We start from the raw sequence: 19,083 nt of genomic DNA on the forward strand, positions 1-19,083 counted from the left end.
CAACACTTCTATGATATTATAGGTAATCAGAGAGAGATATGCAGCCACAGTCTACTTGCTAATAAAAAGTGCTCAGTGGTGACCTACCACCACTGGCCAAAATAATCTATCCCGTGTTCCTCAGAAGCAAAAGTGGAACACAGCAATGATATATTTTAGGCCACTGGGTCTCAAACTCCATTGAACACATGGACCACTTGGGGAATTTTGTTAAAAATGCAGATTTTGATTCAGTAGGTCTGTGATGAGGCCTGAGATTATTCTGAAAAAGGTTCCAGGTGACGCTGATGCTACGTGTCCATGGACCAGACTTTAAATAGCAAGAAAAGTTCACAATAGATTGAAGACTTCCTGTTGCTCTTAAGGAACAATATTTCCCAGACTAAACTATTTTTTCACTAGGTAACTAGGCCACAAGTTTGTAGTATGACAACTTGACCTAATGACATGTAGTGCTGGAAGCAAAACCATTTAATAAAAGGTGCGGCCTCTTCCTTCCTTTGCCCACTCCCAACACTGCTCCTGTTCCCTTTTCAAATTACAAAGAACCAGTACTATTTATTCTAAAATAAGATATCTTCCAGTTGCCAGTGAAACAACCACTTTTTATTTACCTCCATATAAGGAACTTTTTAAAAAACAATAACTGCAATTTTCTACAATATTCTATATTGCTGCTACCCAGAGCTAAAACATGTTGAAAGATGTGTGAAAGCCACGCAGAGCCCAAATAGCTCAGTATATAATTCTGACTTATAAGCCACTCACCTAATGATTTTTGTTAGAGATTTTCTTCAGGTTTTTAAATGAAAGATAAGGAAATCCCATTCTCACAGAGTCAGCTCCCTATCTGTCAGTAACATCTGTAAATCAAAATTTTTCTGACCATAATTGAACAACATGGGTGGTTTTCTTTCAGTTCTCTTTCTTTGTAAAAAGCATTTTTCTATATACCCTTATCCAGGAAGAGGGGGAAAAGGGGGGAGAGGAGACACATGTATGCAGCTGCTCTCACTATAAAGTCTTTCTTTGGCATGTTTAGGTAAGAAAGGCAAAATCCCAGCAAGTTATTTTGTGGACATCAACAAACTGATTCTAAGGTTTATAGGGAGAGGCAAAAGACCAAGAATAACTAACACAAAATTGAAAAAGAAAAATAAAGTTGGAAGGCTGACACTACCCAACTTCAGACTTATTTTAAAGCTACGTTAATCAAGATAGTGTGGTATTGATGAAAAAACAGATGAATAGATCGATAGAATAGAATAGAGAGCTCAGCAATCACATAAATATAGTAAACTAATCTTTGACAAAGGAGCAAAGACAATAAAATGGAGAAAAGATTGCCTTTTCCACAAATGGCACTGAAACAACTGGACTTCCACATGAAAAATAAAAGAATCTAGACACTACAAGAAAGACCATTTAAAAAGAAGTCTGCCTAGGATAAAAGCAAATCCAATTTAGATAACTAACCATACTTATCTGACATGAAATACCCCTTATTGTTATTGAAATAAACTTGTAAATATATCATGGAGAGCTGTTCTTTCAAAAACTTCAGGCTTTCATGGATAAATGTAAAAGAAACAATTTAACCTCTCTGGAGTCTATGCAAGCCTAGCACATTTTGCATCCTCCAGAGATGTCTTAAAGAAGGAGCCAAAACTAGGCCAGGTGCAGTGGCTCATGCCTGTAATCCCAGCACTTTGGGAGGCCAAGGTGGGCAGATCACGAGGTCAGGAGTTCAAGACCAGCCTGGCCAACATGGTGAAACCCCGTCTCTACTAAAGATACAAAAAATTAGCTGGGCGTGGTGGTGCACACCTGTAATCACAGCTACTTGGGAGGCTGAAGCAGGAGTATCACTTGAACCTAGGAGGCAGAGGTTGCGGTGAGCAGAGATCATACCACTGCACTCCAGTCTGGGTGACAGAGCGAGACTCCACCTCAAAAAAAAAAAAAAATATATATATATATATATATACACACACACATGTAACCAGTGTCTCTTTCCCATAAATCACTGTTTGGATCAGGTTCATATTGACACTTAGATTTTGATCCAGTAAAATTCCTCCTCACAAGAATAAATCCTTTATTGTTTGTAGATATTACAGTAAATTTTTTTTTTTTAACCAAGCGTGTAGTTTCATCTGTAGAATAGCTTCATGGTTACCTTTACACTGGAGCCAATACAGACTTCTACGAATATGTACGTGTATTGGGGCCTCTGCATTAGTAGACTTGTGGGCAGGGTGACTTATAGACAGTGTACAAAAGTCTTTTCACAAAAGTCTATGAGGAAAAGATCATAGCAAATTTTCACTACAGAAATTTGTCTTCCAGGTCTCAAACTAGTACCTGAGTTCGAGGGCTGGTACTGCTAAAGGCACCACTGCACAAACAGGGCCGAAGCAGGTGGTGAAGCATAATTCACTGCAGAAAGTGAAATTCTTCCCCTGTCAATATAACCACTGTGGTTAAAAACCCAACACTGAAGCAGACTGGTTGGGTCAAAGCCTGGCACCCCTATGTCCAGTCTATATGAGCTTGGGCATTTTACTTACTATGAAAAAGTAAGATTTTTTTTTAAAGGCTACAAATTCCATGACTTTCTGCAAGCTCTCTAAAACATGATTTTGCCACTTGCCACATCAAGTGGAGGAATCTGTTTCCCTATTCTTTGAAATAGGGAAAATAGGGTCAGTGATGTGACTTGCGTTAACACAGAAGTAACGTTTGTGTGACTTTCTATCCTAGGTCTTGAGAGATTCTGATGCTTCTACTCTCTCTCTCTTTTGAAATATGGTGCCTCCACATAAAGAATTCTGGGTATCCTACTGAAAGAGGAAACCATGTGGGACAGAGATGGCCTGTCCCTTGCTGAGGTAAAACAATGAGCCCCCATGAAGTCACCAGATAGATGTAGCACTGAGAGTGAACAAGATGAGACTAGCAGAAGAACTATCCAGATGAGCCAACCTGAAATTGACCTATAGAATCATGAATGATCGTTTAATTACCTAAATTTTTTGTGGTTTGTTATGCAGGATAGCTAATCAATACATGGACACCTTGCTAAGCCTTTATTTTCTCATCTGTAAAATGAGGATAATATTATAATATTATGTTTGGCACATAGTAAGCTCTATGTTAAGACTTTGGTATCCATTTTCGTATTATTATTTCCACTTCTTTGCAGTGCACAGCAAGGCGGTAGTGCCCAGGATTGCCCACATCTCAGCAAGCCTGCGCCAGCATCACAGGAAAGTCCAAAGACAATATTCATACACCTGACATCATTGTTTCACAGTCACTCTCACCCTGGTGTCCAAATTGAGGTGCCGTCATGTACATTTTCAGGCTATGAACTAAACAGCAAGAATGTCAGCAATATAACTGGTTGCACATGTTCATAATCAAGGGAGGTTCCGTTGGGGTGGGATGGGGAGTTAGGCACACAGGGGTTGAGAAAAGTTGTCTTAAATTACAAGACAGAGGCAGAGGTCAGTGGGACCGCTTCCTAGGAACATTGGTGTTGCAAAGTTGTGCCTATGGTCTGGGTGGCCTGGAAAGACACATGAGCCTTGAAAGGAACTACAAAATCAGCTTCAGTCCCAGCAATATTTTTTTACCACCACTTTTTCCTCCTCTAGACATGTATTATTGCTTCTGAAATAAACGAAAGCAGCACTCTTATCTGTTTTCTGAGTACAAATGATTAGTTTGAATCCTCATAGTTTGAGCATAAAAGTAATTCTTTTCATGTAAATTGTACTTATGTGAAATAACTACTTTATAGTATTTTATCATAAATAAGCTATAAGGGACCTGGTTTTTACAGGTGCTTTGTAAAAGTGCATACCAAATATATTTGATATATGACTAACAGTGCAACAAGTTTTTAAAAAATTCTCCAACATCCTTATTGTATATAAAACTATTCTACACACAAATGTAGCTAACACTTTAAGTAGCATAATTTTGAATATGTGAACAACAATTATAGCTTCCTTTCTTTGCATTATCTCTAGGTGCCTGGTCTTTTTGACACCTGGGGTCATTCATTGTCATAGCAACACTGTAAAGTGGGAATAAGGTTTCCTAAGTTTACATATTAGGACACCAAAGCAAAGAGAAATTAAATAGTTATACCACAGTCAAACACTATGTTTGCCAAACTACAATGTTTGCATATTCTTTAATTAATTAATTTATTTATTTTTTTGGAGAAAGTAGTAAGGATTTTTATTGTCAAAATAAGAGATCATAATAGAAGACACAAATAAATTAATTCTCATAATTTCAGACTCCAGGGCCCCTCTGTGGAAAGGTCAGCTTCTTACACAGACAAGGTACTATCCAAAACAAAAAATGGGTATTTGAGACCGTGTTCAAGACAATAACTGAACTTGTACACAGTAAGGAGAAATAAAAATGTGGTTTCCCTACTTCCCTCCCTCAGTAAGGTTATGTGTTGCATAAAGGCATGAGGCTCACTTTGGTGAAAAATGCTTTCATACAGAAAATTTTGAATTCATTCACCTCCCGCCACAGACATTCCAGGCCCTGACCTGAACAAGGAAATCAAAATAAGGTAACACTACTGGCTTCATATAAACCTCAAGACTATAATCTAACTGTATCTACCATCTCCCTTACTTTAAAAAAGTTTAAGTCCATTTACCTATACCAAAACAGTAGGTCGAATTTTCTCGCTTAGGAAGCTTTTAACCAAATTGGAGCTAAATTAATCTCACTTTAAAGTGCAAGAAAAGCTCTACTAGACTAGCGTTTGTTCTGTGGCACAGAATGAGGAGATGCCTCCCCTGGCACTGGCCTAAGAGGCCCCACATGAAGAACTGGCTGCAGGACAGTGATCCATTAGGTCTACCAAAAAGCGGGGAGACTCAAGGTTCAGCCTAGAAGCAGGGGTCCCTGCCAAGTCTGGCTTTAACCTGTACCCAGGTCCCAAACAAATCTTGGGTCCCCTAACTGATAAGACTGGAGCACAGCATCAGCCATCAACAGGGCCAGAGTCGTCTCAGTGAGTCAGTGAGCACCTCTACGCCATGATTTGTCCGTGCTCACACGGATAGTGGTAAAGGAATCAAGAAGCCTGGGTTTTGGAACAGCACAAACATTATTTACCCAGTAAGCAGTGATCGAAGTTCTTACCTATGGTAAATGATGAAAAAATAGGTAATGAGGTCCCTATACACCACTGCTGAGAATATTTAGTCTAACTTTAAAGCAGTACAAAATGGCTTCCTCCACACAACAAGGGCAAGCTTTGTACTAATGTTTCTCAAAAACCAATTATGTCTCCAGCTCTAGCCTCAATTTAACAGGTTTTTTACCTTATTTATTTATTTATTTAGAGACAGAGTCTTGCTTTGTCACCCAGGCTGGAGTGTAATGGCATGCTCTCGGCTCACTGCAACCTCTGCCTCTTCGGTTCAGGCAATTCTCTTGCCTCAGCCTCCCAAGTAGCTGGGACTACAGGCACCTACCATCATGCCTGGCTAATTTTTGTATTTTTAGTAGAGATGGGGGTTTCACCATGTTGGCCAGGCTGGTCTCAAACTCCTGACCTCAGGTGATCCACCTAACTTGGCCTCCCAAAGTGCTGGGATTACAGGCGTGAGCCACCGCGACCATCTGATTAAGTTTTTAAATATACCTTTCCTATATGAAAGCCAAGGTAAAAGGAGAGTGGGTTGCAAGAAACCTTCTTTACCAGAATCCCTGGAAAGGGCTCTAGAAGCCAGTGAGTGTGAGCACATTCAAGTCACAGGGCTGGAGATTATGGGCCTGTGGTGGCTGTTTCTTCCCTTTCATCATTGGGATGTCCATCTTGGGCGGCTTCAAGGCTGCTGGATCTTCAGCCATTCGGTTGGCCTGGGCACGGATCAGTTCCATTGGAGAGGGTTTCTGGGCTCCTCAGTAGGCCTGGGTGGCAAAACTGCCAGAATCATACTTCTGAAGTGATCTCAGTCCAAAGAGGCTCCACTTATCTGACAAGTTGCTGTCCTTATCCTCACTTCCAGAGTCCATGTTGCTAGGATTTGGGCCAGGTAAGGCTGTGGAAGAACCAGAAGTGAACCAGCCCCTGGGTCTCTGCTTAGGTGAAGAGTGAGGAGTGGTGCTTGGGGTGGACTGGGCTGATGCAGGCTGCCTCTCTTCTTTTGGTATCTCTACACTCTGTAGCTTTAGTTTGTGGAGTGCTTATGCCACTCTAAGGTACCTGGTCTCTTCAGTGGTGAGGCCCTCGTGGAGTGGGTAGCCAGCATCTCTCAGTCCTGCCTGCTGCCCAAAATGCTGAATGCTTTCCTGGGTCTGTTTTGTGATCAGAGAATTCATGATGACATGAGTAGTTTTAGCCTTCACCACTGGGACCTTGTCCACACTGTCAATGGCCGATGACAGGGTCATGGCAGGGAGGGTAGACTGGCCTCTCCTTCCTCCACCTTGGCGAGGAGCTGATACTTGCGTTCTGGAATTACTGGTTTCCAAGGGACGCTGCCCATGTCTGATGGAGGAGGAGTAATGGGTGCAGGGTCCTTGAGAGTATTATCAAAGCTGAGTGCCCAGGGGTATATCCCGAAGGGCAGGGACATCTTGCCTAGAGGCCCACTAGCCTCAAGAGCAGGCACTTCTAGTTGTCTTGAAGCCATTGAAAGTCTGGGATCCAGGTGTTTTTCTATATAGAATTCCGAGCTGAGTCCCTGCTACCATGGTGAAATGATGTGATGACTAAGCTGACAGACAGATGTTAATGAGGAACATGGTCTAGCTGCTGCAAATTAGCAAAGCTTCCCAGGAAGAGTCCATCCAGAGGTTCTGTTATCCTGCTGCCGCGCCTGTGGCCCGGAGTCCGGCACTACAAAGGTTCCGAGGACCCACGTCCTCCAGAGGCTTGGCGCAGTCTGGACCCAGTCATGGTGAGAGCGACGGCGACTTCGAAGGTCTCCAGGACGCACTAGGCAACACTGCCTGACGTTTGCAGATTTTAAATGCATCTCAATCCCACAGGAAATTGTTTAAAAACGTTAACATATTTTCATACATGTATTCAAGGGGGCTTTAAAATGAGATTGCATAAATGAAAATACGTAAATGCTATATGCTTCATAGAGAAATCAAATGGGAAATAAGAAGAACTAGATATGCATTAATATTTTTGTTAAAATAAAGCTTGATCTAAAACCTTTATCTTTGTCATATTTTCTGCGGCCACATCAACCACTGGGGGGCAGCATCAAACATTATTTTATAACTTCTCTCCTTGGTCTTCTAATAGGGAAAGCTTTAATGCCAGGCCATGGAATTTATAATCTAGTTAATACAAACACTGATAAAGGATGGAACAGGATTAGAACCCAATATTGTTTGATTCCACAATCCATGTTCGTTTTCACAGCATCAAACTTTTTCTCTATCCTTCTATTTCTCCCGGGTTGTAAGAACATGCTGTCTTTTAAGATTTCTATTACCCTGAATAGCCTACAATCTCTCTGATATGACAGTAATGTATTTCTCCAAAACCAAGCTACGGGTAGGACTAATTTAGTTTTACAAAGACAGATAAAAACAATAAGCACTTACTTGATTACTTCAGAATTCATCCTTAAGAATCTTTAGTTTTAAGACATAAAAGGAAACAAATAGTATAGCTTCTGCTGAATTTTTCTTAAAGGCACAGACTGAGAGGGAACTGCCAATACCAACTTCTAGAACCCCATTCACTGACCTTTCAATAATTCCTTAGCAGAGAGAGAAGGCATATGTCCACTACTAGAAGGAATTGGCAGCCTGGAAGTTGGTCCACTGGGGAGTATATATTAATAAATGAGATGGGAACAGCAGAGGGAGATCCCAGCACTCCATCCAAGGCAGGAAAGGCAGACAAGGAAGAGCTATTCAGAACGCTGGTTCAGCTTGATCCTGAGAAACCTAGTGCAGGGTTTGGCCTTATGGGGACACATATGATCAGGGAGCTTTAGTCCCTGTAAGTTGACTCACTCCAATAGACATAAATGGCCGACTCTGCTAAACATATCTATCTACCCTGAGTACCTTCCTATGGAAGAACTTCGTGCTAAGCAGACAAGCCTTTCCAAGGTGCTTGGTGGCTAACAGGGTCCCAAGTGTCACTAGTGCAGTTGTTAGCTTGTCACACCTCCATGGATTCAGTTAGTAAGGAGACAATGAGCATCAATGGATTCAGGAAGTTTATTACTTGCACAGACGCCAAAGGCCAGATCAACACAGGAAGACGCTGAGCCTTGAAGGGCAAGATGACTGACAGCATGGGCAATGGGTTGCTCTGCTGGGGAGGAGCAACCCTTAAACCACAGTCGAGCAATTGTACAGATTTATACAAAAGACTGCAGCTGAACCTTAAGTGGGAGCAAGGTGGGAAGTCTTACACTCAACTGAAACCAAATGGGAGACAGATGAGAGAAAGTCAGTCTCCCACAAGACAGGGATAAGAAACTGCCTCACAGTGGCTCCTCAATAGGCTTTTCTCCCTGCTGAAGGAGGCATCTCCAGGTCTTTGAATAGGAGTGACGATGGCGCTCCCTGAGGTGCATGATTAGTTCTATGGGTAAGACAGCAAGGCCAAACTGGCTAGAATCCTTCCAGAATTTTCTGCAACTACCAGGAAGTTCTCTCTCTTATTTCCTGAGATAAAAAGTTTTATTTTTTATTCCAGAATTTTTATTGTGGTAAAATATATATAACATAAAACTTATGATTTTAGCCATTTTTAAGTGTATGATTCAGTGGCATTAATCACATTCATAGTCTCATGCAGTGATCACCACTATCTGTTTCAAAAACTTTTTCATAACCCCAAACAGAAATTTAAGCATCGAGCAATAACTCCCCACTCTGCCCTCCCCATACCCCCTGGTAACACTAGTATCTTTTCTGTTTCTATGACTTTGCCTATTCTAAATAGTTCATATAAGTAGAATCACACAATATTTGTCCTTTTGTGTCCAGCTTATTTCACTGAGCATAATGCTTTCAAAGTTCATCCACATTGTAGTATCAGAACTTCCTTCCCTTTCATGGCTGAGTAATATTCCACTATGTGTATACACAGCATATTTTGTATATCCATTTGTCCATCAATGGACCCTTGGGTTGAGACAGGGAGTTTTAAAGAAAATGTAAGCTTATAGCTCCTGGGGTCAACTTTCACACTTGGGCAAAAGACAGCTCAAGAATGAAACCACAACACAGAGGGAAGTGAATCTGGCCACAGAGAGGGAAGACTGTCATTGTTGAAGACTTTAATCCATTTATGCCTAAAACCAGCCCTAACTTTGAGCTTTTCAGTTGCAGAAGTAGAATAGCCCCTTTTTTTTCTTAAGGTAGTTTAAGTTGGGCTTCTCTCCCTATAAACAAGAATCCTAATAAATCAACCACTTGAAAAGAATAGTTATGTTTTAGAAAAGCAAACTAAAAAGGGCATTCATTTTATGCCTCCTAAGTGCACAGTGAAATGTTTAAAACTTTCTTACTGCTAAATCCTTTCCTGTCATTATTTTAAATGTAAACTGCTCTTGTCCTAAGTGGAGAGAATCTTTTACATAAATCCTATTGCTATTACTGCCACTCTCCCACCTACCAAGAAAATTTAGCGACCTACAGTATCTTTTCTTCTCAAAGTGTGCACATAATGGATTCTAGGAAAGATCAACCAGAGGCTGGTCCATAGCATAATTCCTGACTTTACTTCCAAACTGCTGTTGCTGTTGGGCCTCTGTTTAATTTACATCTTTTTTTTAATACTTCCTTATTTTAAATAAGGAAGTTCTTCATCAACAGCTTTTATCATTTCTGTTGACTTTTTAAGCCCCACAATACTGTTGATTTTACACCAATCTTACCATATGTAAAATTTCTGAAATGTCATAGAAAAAAAATTATATAACAAATGTAACTGATGTTTTCTAGTCACTGATTGAATAATAAAATGGGACTGAAGAAGTTCCAGGTTAAGCTCTCTGTTCTAAATTGGCCCTCAAAATTAAGATCTTTTCACTAAATGAAGTTCAACAACCTCCTTTAATTCATTTCACAATGTATCAGCTCTCAATCTCTAAAAACACACTCTAACATTTCATGTTGTGTACAGTGAGTGCTTTCTTTCTCTCCCTCCTTTCCTTCCAGTTACATCCTTTCATTTTTCATATAAAATCATACGCAAAACTCTAATTCTTAAAAAGAGAGACAGGACCTGTTATGATGAAGCTTGGAGCTTCGCCTCCTACCATTCTATTACCCGCCCACATCCGCTACTGTGGCCCTGGGCAAAACAGACTGAAAAACCCTTGTGGTGAGGTGTGCTAATTTATAACTAAAGTTCTATTCTCCAGGCAAGAGAATAATTCTTCTTGTATTTCTTTGTATGGCTTATATTCCAAACTTTTCACCATTTTTGACTCCTTTCCAAATTCATCTTGAAAGACTCTAAAAACGTCAACGGCTTTAGTAAAGATGCAATAGGCTCCAGAAAATGGAAGAATTGCCTCTGAGCTCCTTGTTGGACTCCAGTTAAGATAATCTGCTTTTGCATTTTCTAAGCATTCTGACTGCCATTGCTATTTTTTAAATACATAATAGCTACATTGAGCTGGTACATGGGGTAGGCACTGCACTTTTTAAAAAAAACACATCTATTATTTCTTTTAGTCTTCATATCAGCCTGAGTTCTGGAGCTGTCAGCATTTATACTACCTCAATGGCTATAAATCTTGGCTGCAAATTATAACTTTTTTAACTTTGGGAACTCCTGGTGCTGTCAGCATTTACACTACATCAGTGGCTTTCAACTTTGGCTGCAAATTATAACTTTTCTAACTTGAGGAACTTTTGAAAACTCCATACCAATTATCATAATCAGACCAATTAAATCAGAATCTCCAGGGGGTAGGAACCAGGCATCTGTGTTTTAAAAAACTCCCAGATGATTCCTTCATGTTGCCAAGATTGAGCATTACCACTCTAAGAGAAATTCTCATATCCACTGCTGAGAAAATTAATTTTCTGTATTTTCTTACCCTAGTACTCTTCAAAAGTAGTAAAGGTGCATGAAAGTGTACTTCCCCCAGCGATGCTGCCATTACTTAGAATATATTTCAAACTCCTTTTTTTTGGAATTGCTTTTAGTCAATTTGCCAGCCACTGCTAGAAAATTCTTTTCACTGCCCACAGCAGGATTTGGGAGAGAGCTGCAGAACTGTGTGTGCACCTGGGGAGACCATCCTCCCCCGGGCTGTGCCTGCATCCACAGCAGGACGGAAGTGGATACAGAATCCAGCAGGATCCTAGCAAGGCCACTACTCCAGGCACACCCCAAACACTCCCCATCTCATCTTATTAATGCTTAGAGTCATAAAGCAGGCTAGCATTAGAACTGATTTTCTATCTCCTTCTGGGAACTGTTCAGAATTAGTATTCCTATGCCTTAAATTTTCATTTACCTCAGCTACCACGAGTCCCATTCTCTCCCAGCCCATCCCTCAACTTGGGACTCAAACCCATCAGACTGTGAACATCCCCTAATCTGATTCAAGCTCCCTACTCCTCAATACTTGCACTGCGTGCTCTGGGACCCTGACATCTACAAACCCCCCTGCATTCTCCATCACTTCTTTGAATGCTTCCTCCCTCCTTAGTCTAATGGAAACTTGGCTTTTCCACAGGAACACGGCTTTCTCAATACCTGCAATATCCCAGTGCACACAGGAAATACCCAGGAAATGCTGAATACAAGAATGACTCATAGTGTCATTAATAATACTTTAGACTTTGGGCAGAGGAACAAGATAACATGAGAGAATGATGGATGTTGGTAAGATATTCATGTGTAAGTGCCAAGTCTTCAGATCAGGTGAAAGACCATGGCTTATGATATTGATTAGACACCGATTTCAGAATCATCAGCAAAGAAGTGAGAGTCATGACTATAACCTCTATGCAGAAATTGATGAAAGAAAAGAGATTGCATGCTAAGCTTCAGTGGACACTTACTTGCAAAATAAGAGAAAGATTGAGAACCCTCAAAAGGCAGAAAATACAGAGATAGAGACATAAAGGAAACAAAGAAAGAAAAAAAGACCAGTTCATGGAAACTTAGAGAAGAGAGTGGTGTTCTGTAGCACTGGTCACAAGCAAAATCAATTGTTCTATATTTAGCTGGAAGAAACAGAACATGTTCAGTGAGTGAATTTGGAGGAGCATTTGGACATTGTGAAGAAAAAAATAAAAAAGAGGAAAAAACAAAACAAAATGAGGAGGAACAAGCTGCAGATAAGGATAGGTAAATTTGGTGGCCCTAAGGAGGCAATGGGCAACTCCACTGCTGCAGTCTAGCCAAGTAAATCAGAGAAGAGAACAGATAAAAACTTTCCTAAAGGAAAGGGCCACGGCAGCACAACTCCACCCTCATATGAGGAATAAAAAACTCATAATCATATGCTGCTTATAATACTTGGGGGCAGAGAATCCCCACTCCTGCTAGCTCCATATTGGAAGGAGTCCTGGAGAGTAGAGAGTGAGTCAACTGGTAGATGAAAGGTAAGACAATAAGGGGATGATGGTAATGCAAGGTGGATGAAAGGAATCGAATGTCAGCTTGCCTCCATGCTGGGCACACTTAGATGCTGTGGATCAGCTGTATCTCTTTCCAACTTCAGTTAAAAACATGTTTGTGGCTATACTTTGCCTCACCTATAATTCATGGTCCTCAGCAGTGTACAGAAGAAAACGCAATGTCTTTGCTCAGTGGTGTGCTGGAAACAACTGTTTGATTTCTGTTTGTTTGTGATTTTTTCTTCACTTTTTTAAAAAACAGGCCTAACTAGTAAGTGCTGATTTCCATTATGTGAATACTCCTGCCACGACCAATTTTAAGGTAACAACATGATGTCCCTGAAAGGGGACCTGAGTAGAGTTGTGGACACTGGGCTCTGTAAGGTAGTGTGGCTGGAGACAAGTGTAACTGGTTTGGGCTGGGGCTGGTGCAGGCCATTTCCAAAAGGCCGTCAGGAGATTCTCTGTGTAGCTAGGTCTAAGAACCATTACTTACTTCAAGTAGTGCTTAACAAACTTTTTTTTTCCTTGTAAAGACCTGAGCTGACTTCTCTAGTGCTTATCAAACTTTAATGTGCGTGTGAAACAACTGAGAACCTTGTTAAAATGCAGGTTTTGACTCAATAAGTGCTGCTGGTCCCCAGAAAGAAAGAGGAATGGACTAAAAGAAAAATAAAACAGTCATTCACAGCCTTACCATTATCGGAAATATTTGAGAGAGAGGCAATGTAGAGATGTCACAAACTGGAAGTCCATGAATTATCTGTGACCAAGCCATAAAGATGCTTTCTTTTACTCGATTGCATTATACTTTTGGATTTGACTTAGAAGTCAGCATCATAAAAATCTGTATTGCCAACTTTTCGGAAGGAGAGGTGGGGAAGCAAGAACAACACCAAAAGAGGATGTGACAATCCGGGGCACCACTCCAGCATGCTGCAATCCTGCCCCCTTCAGAGGAGACAGAGTCTTTCTTTTGTCGCTGTTGCTTCCTGGTGATCTTCATTGCTTTCTTTCTGTTTCCTACCATATCCCTGAAGGAATCTGGGGGGTATTCATATTTTAGGTTTTTACATAATTACATATATATATATATGTAATACTTTCCTCCCCAGTTGCACTACTTTTCTGTCTCATTTCCTGCCGTTCCCCACATACAAACTGTGCATTCTTGCAATGCCTTGCATGGTATTCTTGGAATACACCATCTTCTTTCTTCCCTCCAACTTGGCACTGACCCCTGTTCCTAGAACACACTCCATCCTCTGCTGGAAACAGTCTAAATTATTCTCTGAATTATTCTTCAAGACCTAGCTTGAACATCACATCCTTGAGGAAGCCTTCCTGATTATTCTGTGCTCCTAGAGCAGAGTGGATCCTCTTTCTATCAAATCCTCTTATTGCTAATTTTGGGACCATCTCCTATTCTCTGAGGTCCTGAAGGGCACAGATAGACTTTACGCACTTTTGTACTCTCAAGGTAGAATACTTTGCCAGATAGGAGATCCTCAATAGCTTTGTAAAATAATAAATTGTGAATTAATTTTTGGCTCTTAGATTACATTCTCTTGAACTTTTCTTTTGTTAATTTATTAAGGAAATTTTGCAATGATTATCCTGTCCTATAATGCACAAGCTAATTCTATTTTCTTTTTTTTTTTAATTTATTTATTATTATTATACTTTAAGTTGTAGGGTACATGTGCATAATGTGCAGGTTTGTTACATATGTATACTTGTGCCATGTTGCTGTGCTGCACCCATCAACTCATCATTTACATCAGGTATAACTCCCAATGCAATCCCTCCCCCCTTCCCCCTCCCCATGATAGGCCCCTGTGTGTGATGTTCCCCTTCCTGAGTCCAAGTGATCTCATTGTTCAGTTCCCACCTATGAGTGAGAACATGCGGTGTTTGGTTTTCTGTTCTTGTGATAGTTTGCTAAGAATGATGGTTTCCAGCTGCATCCATGTCCCTACAAAGGACACAAACTCATCCTTTTTGATGGCTGCATAGTATTCCATGGTGTATATGTGCCACATTTTCTTAATCCAATCTGTCACTGATGGACATTTGGGTTGATTCCAAGTCTTTGCTATTGTGAATAGTGCTGCAATAAACATATGTGTGCATGTGTCTTTATAGCAGCATAATTTATAATCCTTTGGGTATATACCCAGTAATGGGATGGCTGGGTCATATGGTAGTGGGCAAAGGATATGAACAGACATTTCTCAAAAGAAGACATTCATACAGCCAACAGACACATGAAAAAATGCTCATCATCACTGGCCATCAGAGAAATGCAAATCAAAACCACAATGAGATACCATCTCACACCAGTTAGAATGGCGATCATTAAAAAGTCAGGAAACAACAGGTGCTGGAGAGGATGTGGAGAAATAGGAACACTTTTACACTGTTGGTGGGATTGTAAACTAGTTCAACCATTATGGAAAACAGTATGGCGATTCCTCAAGGATCTAGAGCTAATTCTATTTTCATATTTATCTCTAACCCCTCTGCAGGCTCTCACCTCTCCCTCGCACTTCAATTTTGGTATTATTTACTCAATTTATAAGATTATTATTTACTCTATAAATCTTGTCCCAGATAAACATAGGCCACCCCCAATTAAACACCCCTTAATAGAATTAATACCTTATACTTTCATGGCATGACCAATATTTTTCAAAGCACTTTTACCAACACACTTTATTCTCACACTAACCCTGTAAAATAAATGAGCAATGTATTACTCTCCTTCAGTATTTAGAAGCTAAAGTGAAATGTTCTCCATGAAGTAAGAAGCAGGGAGAAAAGAAAACTTGAGAAAAATCTTGGCAGTTCCCAAATAAGCCCTGAGGATGGAAGATGCTCCATACAGCCTTTCTCGGCCATCATTCCCCAATATGAACAGGAGCTCAAGATCTGACTCACTGCACTTTCTTTCCTTTTTTTTTTTTTTTTTTTTTTTTTTTTTGAGATGGAGTCTTGCTCTGTCACGCAGTCCAGAGTGCAGTGGCACAATCTTGGCTCACTGCAACCTCTGCCTCCTGGGTTCAACAATTCTCCTGCCTCAACCTCCCAAGTAGCTGGGACTACAGGTGCGTGCCACCATGCCTGGCTAATTTTTTGTTGTTGCTTGTATTTTTGGTAGAGATGGAGTTTCACCATGTTAGCCAAGATGGTCTCGATATTCTGACCTCGTGATCCACCCGCCTTGGCCTCCCAAAGCGTTGGGATTACAGGCGTGAGCCACTGTGCCTGACCAGACTCACTGCACTTTCAAACATCTCTAATCCCTAATATTTTACTGAAAAATTGAGACTCAGACATGCAAAATTAACATGTATTACAGCCAAAATAGTAATCCAGGTCTTTTGATCCCCACCATAAAATCCCACTTTGCATAATTATTTTCACCTTTACAAATGGAGCTATAATCATCTCCAGTAAAAATAAGCTTCATAAATCTGCTTTCACAAACATTTAGAAATGAAAACTCACATGCTTTTCCCCCAAAAAACAAGTTCTGTATGATGATCAAAAAATACCCCATTAATTTGATGGAGTTAGTTGCACTGAGCAACTTTAAAATGCCCAAATACAATTACTGCATCAGTGTGCATAAGAAAGTCTCTAATTCATAAATCAATGTCTTTCTTTCCACATTGTGTATTACTTTCAAGTCAATGCTCTGTACTCCATGTTTAATGCTTTTCTGAAAATATTTATATTGTAGATTGATAAGAATCAAAGATTTTAACATTCTGACTCACTAATAGCAAACTCAGTTTAAGCTAATGGGGAAAAAAGCAATGCTCACAATCTCAAATTGGTAATGGTAGGATGAAACACCCTCCATGACTTTAAGAGAATTAGTAATGGGATAGAAATAGCAGAGATTGAAGGCATAATGATCTATTTCTCTTACATTTCTAACCATTTTGATGTGGCCACAAGAATACCCAACCGTGAAAATGGGGAGGCCCACAGTGCACCATAAGCACTGGTGAGAACACAACACTACTGCTGATGGGTTTACACCAGGGCATTCTCCAGCTGTGTTCTTGGAACAGCTGGATCATCTGCAGAAACAGGATATCTTTTTTTCCAACCTCCACACACTGTTCCCAACTCAGTGACTCCATCTCTCTTCTGTCATTTTTGTTCCCATTATACGGAAGGACGAGAATGTCATCTCTCATTTTTTAATAGTCAGGAGGGCATCAGTTTTCTGTGTTCCTTCTTCCTGCATGACACTTAATACAATTTTTTAAAGGACTAGTTCAGTATATTTTTACTGTACATGAATTATATTTGTTTTATATTCATAGGTACAAGAAGCTGTCTGCAAGCCACTGGGAAGTGAGGGTGGAGGCTGGGGGAATGAGGAAATGAGATTTTTAACTTTGGTTTGCTCTTTCTTAGAACTTCGCCACCTGTGTTCACTTGGATGTAAGTTTTTTTTGCCGCCTCTGATTCCCGTCCAGCGCTTCCTCCTTGTGGCATAGAGACATACATTGGGGAAAGGCTTGGGAAAGGTCCTGAGCAGTGATGTGGGGAGTCGCACCCGTCGCCACTTATTTCAGCTCCCTTTTCTGTAATTACCAGATTTTTCTCCCCTGGTTTTCTTACTAAAAGTAAGATAAAAAATATTTCAAATAATTAAACAAACCAAAGTTAAAAATCTGCCTGAAAAGCAGAGGGTTAACCGAGAAGGAGCAGGGCGCGACTCTTACCCCCCAGCCAGTTGTCGGAAATGTTCTGGAGCATGGTGACGGGGATGCAGAAGAAGGTGATGAGCAGGTCACTGAGCGCCAAGGAGCAGATAAAGATGTTGGTGACGGTGCGCATGGCCTTGCTGCGGGTCACCACGTAGAACACCAGAGCATTGCCAAAGAGCGCCAGGGCGAAGATGAGCACGCCGGTGAGCACGAGGGCCAGCTTGGCGCGCCCGGGCAGCTCTGGGGTGTAGACGAGCGGTCGCAGCCGGTACAGAGCGATGAACTGCTCCCGCGTCAGGTTGTGGTCTCGCAGCAGCCGGGAGAACTGCTCCGGGGTGATGTTGAGCGCCTGCATTGCTGTGCGCTCCCGGGACGCGGGGCCACCGCCCGCTACTTCCTGGCCATCCGCGGCGCAGGGAGGGCTTCGGGGGAACCGGGAGGAGGCCGCCTCCCCTCCTCGGCTCTGGACTCAGGCGCGCGGGAGGGCTCTCGGCTGCATCGCAGGAGGTTAGGGAAAGGCGAGCAGCTCAGGGATCAAATCCACGATAAACAGGCAGGAAGCCAAAGCACTGGGAAACTCAATCTCAGTGGCCAAAAAATATTCGCGGTTCAAGTAAAGTTCTTCCCTTGCTCTTCCCTAAGGCGAGGCGCCGCGACGGTACGGGGTGATGGAGCGCCACGCGAGGGTCCCAGCGCCTCTCGCTCCCCGCCTTCTGGCCATGCGATGCGGACGCCGGACACGGTTGGGGAGCGGCGGAGGGTGGGGCTGAACTCGGTGACGCCCCCCTCACACCCAGCTTCAGTGGCGCCAAGGTCGCTTCCCCGCACCCTCACGGCGAGGGAAGACTTCCCTGGCTCCCCACCTTGCTGCCGCCCGGCGCCTTTCTCAGGGCATGGCCCCAGTCAGGTCATGCTTATATGTGAAACTGGGTATTGCGGGATTCCACAGTTTCAAGTTTCTCCTCTTGAAAAATAATGGGAGCCACAACTACCCAAGGCAAATAAGGTTTATTTTAAATTATTTTCTGTATTGAAAAATAATTAAGATAGTTAAAATATAGAACGTGGGAAATTGCAAAGATAATACAGAAAGATCCTGTGTACCCACCCTTCACCCAGTTTCCTCCATTCGTTACATCTTAGTTAACTAGGGAACAATATAAAACCAGGAATTTGACACAGGTACAGTGTTTGCGTGTTTTTATCTCAAGTGTAGATTCCTGTAGCCATCAGGATACAAACTCTTCTATCACCACAAAAATCTCCTTGGTGCTTTTTATACTCACACCAAGCCCCTCCCTCCACCATCTCTGACCCCTCGCAACTACTAATCTGTTCTCTCTCAACTTTTGTCAGAACATTATATAAGGGAAATCATACAATATGCTTCCTTTTGATATTGAATTTCCTTCGCTTAGCCTAATACCTTTTAAATCCATCCAAGTTGTTGCATGTATTAATGGCTGTTTCTTTTTATTGCTGAGGCTGTATCACCGTTTATTTAACCATGCACCTCTTCTTGTAGGACATTTTGTTTGATTACCATTTTGAGCGATTACAAATAAAGCTGCTATAAAGAATCATGTACTGGTTTTTGTGTGAACATAGTTTTCCTTTCTATAGGAAATACCAAAAGGTTTTGATTATTGAGTCTGTAATGTGTATATTTAATTTTTAAAGAGATTGACTACTTTTCAGAGTGGCTGTACAAGTCTCCATTTCTACCATCAGTGCATGA

General features: G+C 41.4%; 1 protein-coding gene and 1 pseudogene across 1 annotated transcript in view; both read right to left on the reverse strand.

Moving 5' to 3' along the window:
* The window catches only part of QRFPR (pyroglutamylated RFamide peptide receptor), a 57,065-nt gene extending 39,065 nt beyond the window's left edge, over nt 1-18,000 (reverse strand). Inside the window, exon 1 of the mRNA XM_015139153.3 lies at nt 17,361-18,000. Coding sequence (XP_014994639.2) covers nt 17,361-17,700 — 340 coding nt within the window. The 5' untranslated portion in view covers nt 17,701-18,000. The remainder of the gene's footprint in view (nt 1-17,360) is intronic.
* On the reverse strand, nt 5,764-6,680 carry LOC706652 (putative monooxygenase p33MONOX pseudogene; annotated as a pseudogene).
* Nucleotides 18,001-19,083: the final 1,083 nt, after the last annotated feature.

Source organism: Macaca mulatta, chromosome 5, assembly GCF_049350105.2.
Source record: "Macaca mulatta isolate MMU2019108-1 chromosome 5, T2T-MMU8v2.0, whole genome shotgun sequence".
Taxonomy (NCBI): Eukaryota; Metazoa; Chordata; class Mammalia; order Primates; family Cercopithecidae; genus Macaca; species Macaca mulatta.